The sequence below is a fragment of the Polyodon spathula genome, chromosome 3 (assembly GCF_017654505.1).
Source record: "Polyodon spathula isolate WHYD16114869_AA chromosome 3, ASM1765450v1, whole genome shotgun sequence".
Classification (NCBI taxonomy): Eukaryota; Metazoa; Chordata; class Actinopteri; order Acipenseriformes; family Polyodontidae; genus Polyodon; species Polyodon spathula.
Window position 1 is genome coordinate 20,718,791 of NC_054536.1, and position 16,445 is coordinate 20,735,235.

Consider the following 16,445-nt stretch of genomic DNA (forward strand, 5'->3'; position numbering starts at 1 on the left):
ATGGTGCGCCACATTCCTTAAAGGGGAAGAGGCACTTTAACGCTACTAGACCTTTTGCAGTGCATTAATTACCCACCCTGTAATGTTTTTTTTTTTTTCAATCAATCAATCTTTATTTTATATAGTGGCCCATCATCTTAATGCACTTTACAAGATGCAGTAATAACAAGAAAATCTATAATATTTTATTATTTGTAATTTCTATATTATATCCTTGTAGTTTCTTCCCATTTATTTACTACAGGACAATTTAAATGGGGACTAGTTTTTAGTACTTTGTTTAAATTATTGTACTTGATTTAAAAGTAAGAAATAAGAACACATACATACTGTCACAGCGGAAGTGAGATACCTGCAAGGTCGGATTGTAAATATTGTGACACAACATCGTGACCCCTTGGTGTCAGTGTCGTAAAAGCAAAACAATCAAAACACAAGACAAGAAAGCAATTTAAATACTTAATCATTTGTACTGTACATTCGAAATAGCGTTAAAGAGCGGTCAGTAATATCTGCAAGGTGTTGGATAATAAGTAAATAAAATAAAAAAGAACACAAACACGATCAAATGGATAGAAGAAAGAAAATATATCATGCAAGATCTCACTGACAGATCAAAACACAATTGTTTACGGTGGGTAAAATAATACAATCATCACCTCTACATTATTTTACAACAAAAAATAGCGATATGTTTTTCGTACTTACATGATGATAACATTGTAGACAAATACAGCAGCTGCAGCTGATTATAATACAAAATACAGGACGGACTAGGGCTAGGCTAAACAGACAGGCAAACCGGGATTACCAGACTGACCAGAAGTTTATTGTTGTGTTCATAGGCGCGAAACAAGCAGATTGTTAAGAGATGAGCCGTTACTTACTGTAAGCAGCTAAAAGCAAAAATAACAAATCCAGTGACGATTAAGGACGGTATTGATCAAATCACCAGATTTACAAAGGCTATTGCCAAGTGAACACATCGATTACATCGTTTCATAAGTCTGATGAAAGTCTTTAAACTGAGCCAAAACTTATTACACACATTTTTTTTTTTTTTTTTTTTTTTTTGATGTCTTGAATGTTAATAAACTTAACGACTAAAGTAGTGTATGTGACACTATTTTCTGGTTTTGACTGATTGAAAAGTCGGATGCAGATTACCTCATCAGATTCCCATGCACCCAAGTGGAATACCAACCCAGTATCACTGGCTAGATAGATGGTGCGTTCCTTCTAATATAGTGCACTGTGAAAATCAGATTTTCAGTGTGACCTAGTAACAGGAAGTACAATATCAGTCAAGCAGCCATTGAGAAAATAGTGAGGTAATTCAGCATGCATACAAATTCTGAGATGGGAACACCTTTGTCATTTTCTGCCAAAGTAATAAAGCAAATTATGTCGCTGAAAATGTGGTACTCTATAATGTGTTCAATTTGGCTATGATTTTTTTTTTTTTTTTTTATGATTTTTTTTGAGGTGGGGAATTGTGAGATTCTCAGGGTCTACGGTCAAGATTAAAGACCATTCACTTTTAATGTCACCTGTGTAATATTTTAAATTCCAACAAAATAACATGAAAACCATGTCTCTATCTCACATGGGTCCTGAGATATAGCAATTTGAAGGTCACTGGGTCTGCTCAAAACCTAAAACTGTGACCCTCTAACTTCTGAACCGCTGGCCCAATCAAGTTGCAATTTCAAATTTGGCGCTTTACAATTAAAAAAAACAAAAAAAACAAAACAAAAAAAAAACAATAGGTAACACATTTCCTTAAAATATGATACACTGTTGTGCTCAAGTGACCCTTGTAGGTGTCCTGCTTTGTCACAGAATGACCCACATGCAGTCTGCTCTGGTAATCTGTTCTGCATAATTCAAGTACAGGAACTTATATTGGTCTAAATTAGAATCCTAAAAATTGTGCAGTATGTTGCATGGATTGGCTTCTACCGTAAAATAGGTAGAAGTTAGGATATCCTTCTGTATTAAACTATGATGAGACCGCCCTACTGAGTTACTATTCTCATATAGATATTGCCATGTAGACTTTGTGCCTGTGTTCAGAAATACCACATATTTGTACTAGATGCATGTGGAAACCACAGGGGAGCTTTAAACTCTGAGTTTTAAAACAGAAAATGATGCAGTGAGTCTGAACAATAAGAACAACACATTAGTTAAGTTGCTTTTTAAGTTTATTTTTAATCTACAGGATAGCCATTAGGCAGGAAATCTAGTAAAGTGGAAAACTGTAGTCATCGGAGATGAGCAAGGATATCTCCATTCACAGCTGGCCATGCTCATACTACGTAAGCAACGGAAAGGGATGGGTCTGTGGCACCTTGTCCTTGACCCCGACATCTCTAAGGTTTACATCCAGCAAGGATGGAGAGAACCTGGCCAGCTTCAGGCTCTTCCGAATCAGTGAGATAAAGAAGGAATCTTCCAGCTTCATATTCAGCTCTCTCACTGTCACGGAAGGGAACGTCAAGCACTGGTTCAGCTCCCTGCAGCCCAGCCGGGCGGTGGTATTCAATGTACTCGAGCACTTCTGGAGGGAGCAGTTGCTGGGCTCTGGAGCTGCTGCTGGGGTGGAGACCTCTGAGAGCCAGACTAGCAAAGGAAAAGAACTGATCAGGCTGGTGTCCGGCTCTCAGAAGAGACTGGAGGACACTGGGAAAGTGCTACACCACCAGGGGGAGCAGTTTGACAACATCGTGGTGGGGCTGAACAAAATTAAATCTGATTCAGATGTGGCAGACAAGTATGTAAAGCTATAAGTATGTGTTACTTTCCCATTGTTCCTTATGGTTAAAGACAGTAGTTCTACAATTTGGGCTTTTTAAAATACAAACTCGTCTTTACTGGAGTTGGAACTCCCAAGTGTGTTTACCTGAAAAGCAGTCTAATTGTTTTTCACATTGCAGACCTGAAATTGATACAATACAGTATGTTTAATATCTCAGTCATATTGGAGATGAGAGTCTATTCTTTATTTTTAAATATCAAGTCTATTTTCCTCCAGTCTTAATGCTTCACTTTGGCATTTTTATTGCCTTTTTTGTATCTCAGATTCCAAAGAAACAGTTCACAGGATTTAAATCTGGTTATGGCACTTGTTTCTGTAGAATATAAGATTAATTTTAAATAGAGTAGATGCTAAACCCACTTACATTGTGTTTAGTTTCCGTATTGTAGAAAATAATGTGGCGTAGGGTCTTTTAACTTGGAGAAAGGGACAAGACAAAACAATAACATGGCGTTTGAAGCTATTTAGTCTTTAATGTTCTTTTGCCCTTCTGTGCAAGGTTGCTCTCAGAGTTGGAGTCCCCCTCTTGGTGGCCCTTTGGTAAACTTCCTTGGAGAAGCCAGCAGGAAGTGAAAATCCAGCATGAGGCCTCTGCCTCTGCCTCTGCTAAAAAGGGCCCTGGGAAAGAAGGAGTCATTACTGAAGTTCCAGTGATCTTCTCCAAAGGCGAGGACTCAAACCTCAAACCAGGGAAACTAACAGTGCTGGTTTCAGCCTTGGAGATCAGTGACTCTAGCTCTCAGCACGTACACAGATACCAGAGGGTGGAGGTGGACGATATCCGGGTTCTCACACCTTTTGAGCTTAGCATCAGGCAGAGGTTCATTGGGAAACCAGACATCAGTTACAGGCTGATGTCAGCTAAGATGCCTGAAGTGCTTTTCATTCTGGAAATGCAGTACAAGAAGAAGATCAAGTTTATGCCTGATTATTCAGCTTTCAAAAGCACCCCTGAACAATCTCCCTCCGATCCAGAAACTTCAATATGGAATTCAGGTAACTAGTGTACAGCTATGACCAAATGTTTTAATCACCATATAGAATTATCATATTTTGCTTCATAATAATCTACTTCCTAATGGATCATTGTAGTATTGTTTGTGTCTTAAGTATATTATTGTACTGTTTACAGAACATGTTATTTGATTTTTAATAGCTCAGTTTATTCTGAAACCAGAGACCTTGCAAAAAAAAAAAAAAAAAAAAAAAAAGTTGAGTCCTGTTGTTGTCCAACAGATGGCACTATTGGACAAGTAACTTATCACATCTATTATATTTGATAGACCAACCCAAAGTTTTCAAAAAAAGTGGAACATCAGTGCATTATAAACATAACATAAGAACATTCACAAACATGGAAGGGTCAGTCAGGTGCTTTTCTGATTCCTTTTGTCAAGACAACTTTATCAAGATAACTTTTGTCAAGACGGGTCTTAAATATCCCATTGGTTCATTATAAACAACATGGCTAGGTAACACATTCCATGCCCTCACCACTCTCTGTGTCTGTTACCCACTGTCCTAAGTCTGTCTCCACTTAATTTGTGACTGTGTCATCTGGTTCTCAAGTATTGTGTTGTGCTTAAAATATTGGCTAGGGTTAACTTTGTTAGCTAGTTAGGGAACAATATATCCATACATAGAAAACTTCATACTTTTGCCTTATTGTAAAACAAATGATATGCAATAGTCTGGCCCCAGTCCAATGCTGAAAACTATAAAGAAACAATTAAGTACTTTTAGCTACAAATACCAATCATGACCCCTCCCTCACCTTTTCTGATATTTGAAGGTGTGTTCAGCTCAGTTCAGGTGCTGCTCTTCAGTCCTAGTTTCCTACCATAGATATATGTAATAAAGGCTACATCAGTATGGAAGTAAGAGACAGAATCATATCGTCAGCGTTATAAACTAAATCTTAAGAAAATTTAATTTAAAGCCGCTTACTCTTTAATGTATTTTTACAAACTTGCCACTTGGTGGCACTGTGTAAGCATGTCTGCTTGGTTATCTTGTGGTATGCCTAACCACTGATGCCTCTGCAGCTGCTGTCTATCCATGTTGACATCATACACCTTAACTAGGGTCCCATATATCATATATATATATTATATATATTATATCCTATATATATATATATATAGATATATATATATAATATATATATATATATTGTTCTTAGTTCTACAGCGATAACACATTATCATTTAACCCTCTAAGGCCTGCTGTGGTGTATACACATTTTGTTTGGAGTGTATTTTATGGGACTGTAATTGTGTTAAAAAAGGCTGATAAAGAATGCCCTTCAATAGTCCGGGAATTTCTCTCCAGTCTTTCTTAGGGTAGTGGAATTGAAGACTTATTTTACATATTAGTCAGGCAGAAATGTTACCTTTAATATCCTCAAACCAGGCTATAGATTGAGTTTTGATCCGGATGGTAGTATGCCTTCTATTGAGCCACCAACACTAACATCTGCTTCTTGCAGCTCCTGATGTCCTTTAGGAGGTTAATCTCACATCCTAGTACTGTACAGGTACAATGAAGAATATGAAAAAAAAAAAATATATATATATACTTTAATAGATTTTTCTTTATAAGGTCCTGTTTTTAACTATTTGTTCCATAGTTCTGTACAAAAAGGACAACAATAAAATCTCCCAATACTGCATTTCATTTTGGTATCGTAAAAGTTACCCATGGGACAAAGTATATTTACAATTTAGTTACCCTGCAACATACTGTAACCACTACTTGTACAGTCGTGGGCGGATCCAGGGCGGAGGGGGTCTTGGGTCCCCCCCCCCCCCCCTTCATTAAAAATATAAAAGGATTGTTTAGTTTAACTATATGTTTCTGATCAGGTGTCCCCCCCCTTCATGATCCCCCCTTCATGAAAGTCTGGATCCGCCCCTATTAACTTGCATTGCATTCTCATTGTCGAATGAAGCCAATTCAATTTCTTAAACAGAATATACTGGTGAAGTTCATCATTGCATATTAAAATATATCTACATAGCTATTTATAGTTAGAAAGCACTTCTGATTTCTGCAGTATAGTGACCTCAAAACAATTGAGTACATATGATTACAAATAATGACTTGCTTTCCAGTATTAGCATTGTTCATTCTCCTGGGACCTGGTCATTTTAATAATGTACTTAAACTAGGGAAGTACTGAAACCAGGACTGGGTGCAGTGCTAGTGTTAAGTTTAAAGCAGTGAAAAGGACAAGGCAGAAACAATAAGATCATCAATGGAATCAGCAGCAATATCATGTGCCCCAATTTTTTTCTTTTACAGCCAGTGGCTTCATTGACTGTATTAGACTGTCCGAGGCTCAACCTGGAGAGCAACAAGCCCAGCTGCAGGTGCAGGTGCTCCAGCCTCCTGTGTCTGACTCAGAAGCCCAGGAGCTGAAACAGGTACAGTGGTTATTGTTCTGAAAAAGTGTGTGAGTAGTTAAATTCCAGATGGTCAAAAAATGCAACTTAAAAAAGTAACATTAAAATGACTATTTATATGAATACAAAAAAACCTGTTTTCAAAGTTAAATTTTGTATAAACACCCCCTGTCTAGAAAGACCACCTTTCCTGTTCCCAGGCACTTCCTTTATTATAGTCAGCACAATCTAGACATAAAGATTTCTTGTGTACAATTTAAGGCAATGTAATGCATGTCTCTCAGTGGTAGTTGGTACATTGTAAGATTATGCTGCTCTGGTTTAACACTTGACACATTATGTATTGTTTTCTATACACCCAGGTAACACCAGATAATACCATACCACCTTCAAAACATGTAATCAAAAGTGAAATTGTATAAGAAACTAAGTCAAGTAGAATTTTGTTTTGGCTATTACACTTACATGATGATGACGACAGCACTACTGAGACTAAACGTCTCCCTTGTAAAATAGTCCCAGACTCTTAAACAGCAGTCTGCTGGAGCATCCTCTGTTGGTTAATGACTGTGAACAGATGGGTTTTCTTTAAAGGAGAATGATTCCCATTTTGTTGCAGCACCAGCAGTTTTACAGGCAAGGGGAAAAAGAAAATGTTACTTGACATTTTTGCCATGTCTCCTGGGATATTTTTCGGAACAAAAAGTGAACTGTCTCCTGGCACCCAGACTGAATTAAGAACCGTCCTAAGCAATTGGGCCAAGCTTTGATTGCAAAAAGTAAAATTTGTTAGATGCATCAGAGATCTGCAAGCTGGCAGCACAGACACAGTACAAGTGGGCATTGCGGGACCCAGCTAATTCCACATCATCTGTATATTTTGTTACTATGGAAAACAAAACTATATTGACAAAAATATGTCCTTGCATTTTGCACAGTTATACCAAGGAACATGAAAAACTATATATTTCAGAAATGCATTAATATATTCAAGAATATATGCTACTGCTTTACCATGAATATGACTATATATATTATTTTACAACACAAGTACCAGCAAGTGGGATTTTCATTCTTTTTAAAATCAAGAAACAGAACTGTTAATCAGTGTGCACATCTAAACTAAACAGTTAAATTCAGTTTTCAAATTACAATACAATATTTTAACCAGCAGCATCCATCTCTTCCGGGATACTAGTGCAAGTATAGTGATCATAGATGGCAGACCATACCTGAGCAAAATGCAATTGTGACTCAAATCCCTTAATAGTGCTTGCAAAATGTTTACTTCTAGTAAGATTGAATTACAGCAAATAGAAGTTTATAAATATTTAGGTATTTGGCTGGACAGTGCTTTGTCTTTTAAAATCCATATTGATAAAGTTCAATCTAAAGTTAAAACTAGAATTGGTTTTCTCTTTCGCAATAAATCATGTTTTACACGTTCCGCTAAGTATACTCTAGTCCAGATGTCTGTTCTTTCAATACTGGAAGACTAGTGATGTACATAATGGGAACCGCTTAATGATTTTAGATTATATAATAATATGCAGTCCTAGGGATACTTTTCCTTTTTTTTGTTGTATTTATTTTTAAATAACAAAAAATTTATAAAATAATTATAAATGAATATCAGATTTCTGTCACTGATCTGTTAACATGGATCCATTTGTCTAGTTATAAATAAAATGATATTATTAATTTAAATAAGGTAATAGTATTTGATCGAAAGAAAACTCCACACTTGTTCACACACAAACTGCCTATACCATTGGAGGCGCAAATACATTTTAGCTTGGTGAAATGCCATATTAATTCATCAGTGGTAACAGCCAGTTTCCTACAGTGCTAAATTGGATTAGTGTACATACACATGTGTGGATTTCACTGTAAAGAAATGCAAACAGTACATGGCAAACTAATTATCTTTATTGAATAAACATGACATTAATTACAGCTGTTCTTACAAAGTAGTTGGCCCATTTGATTCCCAGAATTGGAACTTTGGATTCCCACAGAATATTTTAATATTGTTACAGTTCTGGAACTGATTCTATATTCAGGATGATTCCACTAGCTGGTGGTTTTCCTAAGTGGGTCGGGGTATATTGCTTAGAAATAAGAAAAAAAGCAAACAAACAAACAAACACTATAGATTGTTTTCCCAGTACATTAAGATCAGGTAAACTGGTCTGAACTTTAATTTTAAGAATGCACTATCAGAACATCCCCCCCTGGAAACCTGTCATGTTTTGTGCCATGTACCTCTTCCCCTTTTGTCATCGAAAATTTGCAATTTGATTTTCAGAATCATATCGTTCTGAATTAAAATAAATAATCGTTCTGTTGAAAATATAGTACTGTATCAACAAAACCAACTACAGTACCTCTAAATGGAAGCCTGCTTATTTTAAAACACAGTCCTTTCAGCTATATATTTTTGACGTTGTATCTTTTTTTGCATTCCCTGAAAAAACGGACAAGAGTTGCAATGGGCCAAAATGAAATAATCAGATATGCGTCACGTTCGTTTAACCGTCACTGAAATCTAAATTTTATAGGGTCAGATATGTGAGCGCACACACACACACACACACACACACACACACACACACACATACACACACACACACACAGACAGACACACACATACAGACACACACACACACACACACACACACACACACACACACACACACACACACAGACACACACACACACACACACACACACACACACACACACACACACACACACAGACACACACACAGACACACACACACACACACACAGACACACACACACACACACACACACACACACAACACACACACACACACACACAGACAGACACACACACACACACACACACACAGACACACACAGACAGACACACACACACACACACACATACACACACACACACACACACACACAGACACACACACACACACACACACACACACACACACACACACACACACACACACACACACACACACACACACACACACACACACACACACACACACACACACACACACACAGACACACACACACACACACACACACAGACACACACACACACACACACACACACACACACACAGACACACACACACACACACACACACACACACACACACACACACACACACACACACACACACACACACACACACACACACACAGACAGACACACACACACACACACACACACACACACACACACACACACACACACACACACACACACAGACAGACACACACACACACACACACACAGACAGACACACACACACACACACACACACACACACACACACACACACACACACACACACACACACACACACACACACACACACACACACACACACACACACACACACACACACAGACACACACACACACACAGACACACAGACACACACACACACACACACACACACACACATACACACAGACAGACACACACACACACACACAGACACACACACAGACAGACACACACACACACACACACACACACACACACACACACACACACACACACACACACACACACACACACACACACACACACACACACACACACACACAGACAGACACACACACACACACACACAGACAGACACACACACACACACACACACACACACACACACACACACACACACACACACACACACACACACACACATACACACACACACACACACACACACACACACACACACACACACACACACACACACACACACACACACACACACACACACACACACACACACACACAGACAGACAGACAGACACACAGACACACGTATATATTGTAAACGGGCCGTCAGTCACAGTTGTTCGTTTGCCCCCGATATGCAAGACCCAGGACACAGAAATGGAATTTATTTTATAATTCCCAGGTGAGACTGATAATTAAACAATAAATTAAATAATTAAACAAAACATGCATTTGCACATGTTTTTAGCAGGTAAGAATCTGACCCTCTCCCTTCTATCTTACTATATATATATATATATTAAAAACAAATCAATTAAAAATAAAACCTGAAAAGTCTTCATTAGATAAGTATTCACCCCCTTTGCTATGACACTCCTAAATAAGCTCAGGTGCAACAAATTGCCTTCAGAATTCACACAATAAGCTAAATGGAGTCCATCTGTGTGCAATAAAAGTGGTTCACATGATGTCAGATTAAATACACCTGTCTCTGTAAGGTCCCACAGTTGGGTAGTGCATTCAAAGCAGATAGTACCATGAAGACCAAGGAGCTTTCAAAACAACTCAGAAATAAAGTTGCGGAAAGGCACAGATCAGGGGAGGGGTATACAAAGATTTCAGAGGCATTGAATATCCCTTGGGGCACGTTCAAGTCGATCATTAAGAAGTGGAAGGTATACGGCACCAACCAGAATCTGGTTAGAGCAGGCCGTCTATAAGAACTTCAGAAGGACTGCTGTTCTGTACATAGTTTATCTTGCATTTTCTTCAGAACTGTACCAGCATAAAATAAAATGTGGTTACTATGTGTATGTACATTAGTTTGTAATTTACATGCTAGATTGAGGCTCCAGTCTCTTCGGGGGTGTTACATGTACATAGTCAGTGTTGTGCGTTTATTTGTTTACTGTGTGTGTTTTTTTAGTTGGGGAGAAAACAATACCTTAATGTTTCTTGATTGATAACGGCATTTATGCGAGGGAGGCATCTATTATAAAGCTGATATATGACTGTGCCGTCAGTACGAGGGTGTCTCTAATACGAGGGCGTCTTTAATACGAGGGCGGTGCCAATTGAATACGGTAATAAACACTTTTTCTTTTTTTTTTTTAAACGTTATTTAGAAGTGGTTACAGGATCTTTCTGGAAATGTATTATTTATTATAGTATTTCTTTGGACATGTGAAACTATAGGGGCCTACTCTTCCTGACGTTGGTTTTATAATTCAGACAAAAACATCTGTCACAGTAAATTACAGGGACGATCTGGAACACTCTGTTTTTATGTAGAACTCGTAAAGTGTTTTAGACATCCATCGGATACATGATTAGCTATTACCTGTTTTCTAATGTATCTACTGTACAGCCAATTGATTGATTTCAGTATGTTGGTCAGGGGTTGCCTTTCACCCCCGCCCATCCCCCACCCCCGATCCTTTGCTGTAGTTAACCTCTGTGGTATGCTGGACTGTTATTGAGTTAGCAACAGTGCACAAGAGCCCTGTCTGGCAGAGTTCCTGTTGTCTGTAGCTGTGCCCATGTCTGCTGGCTGGTGAAGACTAAAATAATGTCATCGGTTGTGTGTATATGTCAGGATATCATAATATTAGTTTAGTAACTGTGGTCGCGTGGTGGGATTTGGGGTGAGTGTTTATTAGAATTGGCTTGGAATATCACTGGTTTGTTTAAATTGTTCCATTAACTGTATCATACGCTGATTACAAGACCTGCACTTTTGGGGATCCAGATGGGGTTGGATAAACAACTAGACTTAAGGAAATTAATAAATACAAAAACATAGACCATCAAACCTTATATAACGACTACCTTTACAGACCTAGACTACCACATTTTAATGGTCCTATGGGATTTCATGTACTTATTTATATTTAAACAGTGACCACCGGCCTCATGATCAGTATCCATCATTGAGTTGCTTTTAAGTCTACCCACCAAATACTTTGCAAGAGAGTTTCTGTCTGCTTTTCAACAATCCTGGTTGCTATTATCATCAAAACATGTTCATACAGTAATTGTATTTATTTACACAATTAGTTGAACTGTATGTGAATGCAATAAGGCCCTCAGGGTGTCCGTATACATCCAATATACTGACCCCTCAGGGTGTTGTACGGCACGAGACAAAGTCAAGTATATTGTACATATACGGACACCTGAAGGGCCTTATTGAATTTTATTTTTATTGCATATCTTTACGCCAATAAAGTAGTCCCATTCATAACTTCGAACTACACACTAAGTTAAGCTGATTGATTGAATTAACTTGATTGATTGATATTGTGTTGAGTTGTACATTGCCATTGAAATGATCCACCAGGGGGCGAAGTTGAGACAGCACAGATCTTTTTTTACAGTTTTGTTTTCATTTAGACAGTGGTTTATTCCAGCTCGGAGATGAATATAGCTTGAAATTTGATATTCTTCATGGGCATGTATTACATTTCCATAGAAATCCTTGAGTATTTTATAAAGATGTTCTTAAGATGTGCATTTTCCACAGTTCCACAGACAATTAGTTTTTTTGTTTCAGCCAGTCCTGAAAGACAGCGATTTTTACTTTTTTTTTTTCGTTTTGCTGTCCTAATTACTCTTCATCCAAATAAGCATGTCTACATACTACTTTGGGGATTTTTTTTGCTAGTAATTGACTACTGTGTTTTATAGTTACTGTACATCTGTAACTGTAAACAAGATGGCTACCGGTACTTTAAATTCTGTGAGACAGCGCAGTGATTTTGAATAAGTGACAGTAATCCATCGCATATCCTACTGTGATGGGACCAGAGTAGGGGCGAATATGTAAAAAGGTGGATAAATGAATCCTGTTTTAAATACCATTATACACAGCTGCAACAATTACTATATTATTATTGTTTTGGGATTCAGCTTTTATTAGAGAGCTCCCCTAAATCTCTTGTTTAGAAAGATACAGGGCATTAATGCTTGTGACAGAGTAGCCGCCTGCCGTGTGGATGGGTGCTGAGTGACAGGCAGTAGATCTAGACGGAGGTTGAAGTTGATACACCCTGCATGCGAACAGGATTTATTTACATATTGTAATGCTGGTTTCTAGGTTATAATGAGACAGACAATAGTTGCGGTTCAAAGCAGTTGGAAACCACTGCATTTTTTATTTTTTTATTTTAGCTTTTAATGAACAATGGCTTTCATTCCTTTCCTCTCACTCGCAAACTTGACTCTTGACTCTCTCTCTCAATTCTCCCCCTGCCAGATCCTGCTTCTCTCTTTCAAACTGTTGTCTCCACACACACACCCACGTACCTCCCCCTTCCTCACTCATTGGCCCAACACTCTCTATCTCTGACTGGTCATGTCAGACCTGCTCCCACCCCCCTCAGTGACGCACTCACACACAGGCAGTCTTTCAGCTCTAAGTCACACAAGCACCAAAACACACAGAGAACGCTAACAGAGCTGAACAAGAATAACACATTTTACAAATACACATTGTTTACAGAGTACTCCCATCCCCTTCCCCAGTCCATAATCAGATCCATTCCCACATTGTCCCCAGCTTTTTGAAGCAATCTTGCATTTTTTGCTGACTGACAAGAGTTTCAAGTATGCTTTTGCAAGCGCACAGCATCTAACAGACATTTTATTTCCACTGAATTTTCATGCTGATGCTCATCACATTTCTCTTTGCAGCTATGCTTGGTGCTGCAGCCAGTGCTGTTTTTTCAAACTGTAAATAAACCTGACACTTCGTACAGTGATTAAGGAGCCAAGGTACAGTACAGGGGAATCAGTAACAAAGTGTACACAGCTGGTTGATCGATCTGTCAAGCATTTTTACTACAGCAAAGTGCTGCCTTTTTTATTGAATTCAATGTAAATGGCAAACGGCAAATACTATTTTGTCCAATATAAACGGCTTCCCAAAATAACCCTGTACAGTGTAAGTGGTGGCAACTATATATAAGTCAAAAGTTTAAATACCGCAATGGAAATGTATAATTTCTAGAAATTTCTCGAAAACAAAGAGCATTCTCACTTGATACAGTTGAAGGTCTTGTGAGGAAGTCTGTGATTTAAAGGCAGACTCATTTGTGCTGTGTCATAATGAAAATTGACAGTAATATTTTACTTTAAAATGTAATGAACAAACCAAGAATTACAAGAAGTATAAGGAATCAAATACAGAAAAACTGCACTTTCAATGGCACTGTTCAATTCAACATCTATAAATGTCTTTTTTTATTTTATTTTTTTAATTAATGCATGTTTGGTTTTTATTTTTTTTAAATTACTGTAAATTGAACTTTTTTCTTACCTCAGCTTTAAGTGGAAAAATATTTAATAAAAACAAATTTTTTTGTAAATTAAAACCTGTTTTTTCTTTTTGTTTTCAATTTAGTTAGTTAACCCAATTAATAAGCGCAGTGAGGCACTTCCGGGTGTGTGATATACTCTACTATCACAATGCCCTGTGCAGTGGAAACCACTCGGCTTTGCCTCGTGTTTTCAACGCACTGTGTCGCACTTTTCTGATTTTTTTGTGTATTTGTATTCTTTTTAGATGGTTATGAAATTGAAGAACCTGGCCTTGGAAGCAGAGACAGAGTTGGAACGACAAGATGAAGCCTTAGACATCATCACTTCCTCCGTGGAACACGCAACGACACAAATTGACAAACACACACGTCGCATGAGGAAGCTACTGTAGCCCCCCAGCCAATAAGTCCATGGTAAAAAAAAATATGAACAAGCTAATGTAGAGTACCCAATTGGCTATTATTCTATTATTGCTTCTTCTGAACTTACTTAGAGCTGTAGTGTCCAATACGGTTTTAAAACAGCTTTCACTTATTTAAGAATGGTGTTACGTTACTAGGCCATTAAAAAAAATGATCACACTTTTTAATTAAGGGATTTTGCTAAAAGGTGGAAACTTTATTTGATTGGGCATTTTTTTAAACAATAAAATCTTCCTGTAGTGTTAGCTGGTGATATAACTTTAATGAGGTTGATATAGACACATTTCTATGCTGTGCACTATATTATAAATTTAAACTGGTACAGTATGTTAGGTTTCTATACAATGATGATGAAATAATTTTGGAATTAGCTGTCCCGAAGCAGCAGCAGCAGCTGTTAACTGGTTTTAAATTTCTTTTTAATGTACAAGGAAGTCTGCACATAAGGAAAAGGAATTCATCTGTATATAGGCCTACTGTACAATTCTATAGAATTGTTTTCCATTCGTATGCCTTCATCCCTACAGGCACAAACAGTAGTTGAGGCAATGCTTTCTATTTCTCCTTAACCATGTTCTTTGCTTACCTTCCCTGGTAATGTATAAACACAAACGCACAATCAGCCATTCACATACTGCAAATTCCCCTGCACATGTAGCACAATCATTTTATTTTACAGTGGTAAGGGACTTAGAGGTAAAAACATATTTACATATTAACACAAAGTTTAAACTGATCTCACACATGTAGTTTTACATGTATAACAGTCCTTTGCTAATCCGTACATTTAAACAGCTAGAATAATAAATCTGTAGCCACACTGGGCATGCAGCTCTCATGTTTAATGTACTTGGCTTGATTCATGCGCTTGATTCATGCGTCCTTCACAAAGACAAATCTGCTCGATTCCAGCCTTACCGAAGCACCCCCAGATGAGTCCAATTTTCAGCTGCCCAACACCTGGTCGTCTAATGGTTAGATGGAGACCTGGAGAGGCCTACAAGCCACAGTGTCTCGCACCCACTATGAAATGTGGTGGAGGATCGGTGATGAGCTGGGGGTGCTTCAGCAAAGCTGGAATCGGGCAGCTTTGGCATGAATCAAGCCAAGTACAAGGTTGTCCTGGAAGAAAACTTGCTTCCTTCTGCTCTGACAATGTTCCCCAACTCTGAGGATTGGTTTTTCCAGCAGGACAATGCTCCATGCCACACAGCCAGGTCAATCAAGGTGTGGATGGAGGACCACCAGATCAAGACCCTGTCATGGCCAACCCAATCTCCAGACCTGAACCCCATTGAAAACCTCTGGAATGTAATCAAGAGGAAGGTGGATGGTCAGAAGCCATCAAACAAAGCCGAGCTGCTTGAATTTTTGCGCCAGGAGTGGCATAAAGTCACCCAACATCAATGTGAAAGACTGGTGGAGAGCATGCCATGACGCATGAATGCTGTGATTGAAAATCAGGGTTATTCCACCAAATATTGATTTCTGAACTCTTCCAAAGTTAAAACATTAGTAATGTGTTGTTTAAAAATGAATATAAACTTATTTTCTTTGCATTATTCGAGGTCTGACAACACTGCATCTTTTTTGTTATTTTGACCAGTTGTCATTTTCTGCAAATAAATGCTCTAAATGACAATATTTTTATTTGGAATTTGGGAGAAATGTTGTCAGTAGTTTATAGAATAAAACAAAAATGTTCATTTTACCCAAACACATACCTATAAATAGTAAAA

At 38.1% G+C, this 16,445-nt stretch overlaps 1 protein-coding gene across 2 annotated transcripts; it reads left to right on the forward strand.

Annotated features, from left to right (window-relative positions):
* Window positions 1-134: 134 nt before the first annotated feature.
* On the forward strand, window positions 135-15,934 carry snap47 (synaptosome associated protein 47). Of its 2 annotated transcripts, none has more exons than XM_041244656.1 (6): window positions 135-634; window positions 2,225-2,776; window positions 3,321-3,817; window positions 6,125-6,246; window positions 14,529-14,697; window positions 15,895-15,934. In XM_041244656.1, the coding sequence occupies exons 2-5, from the start codon at window positions 2,277-2,279 to the stop codon at window positions 14,673-14,675; spliced, it is 1,266 nt and encodes a 421-aa protein (XP_041100590.1). In that variant the 5' UTR covers window positions 135-634; window positions 2,225-2,276; the 3' UTR covers window positions 14,676-14,697; window positions 15,895-15,934. The 2 variants fall into 2 exon arrangements, with proteins under 2 accessions (XP_041100590.1, XP_041100591.1); XM_041244657.1 differs by lacking the exon at window positions 15,895-15,934 and adding an exon at window positions 15,619-15,654.
* Window positions 15,935-16,445: the final 511 nt, after the last annotated feature.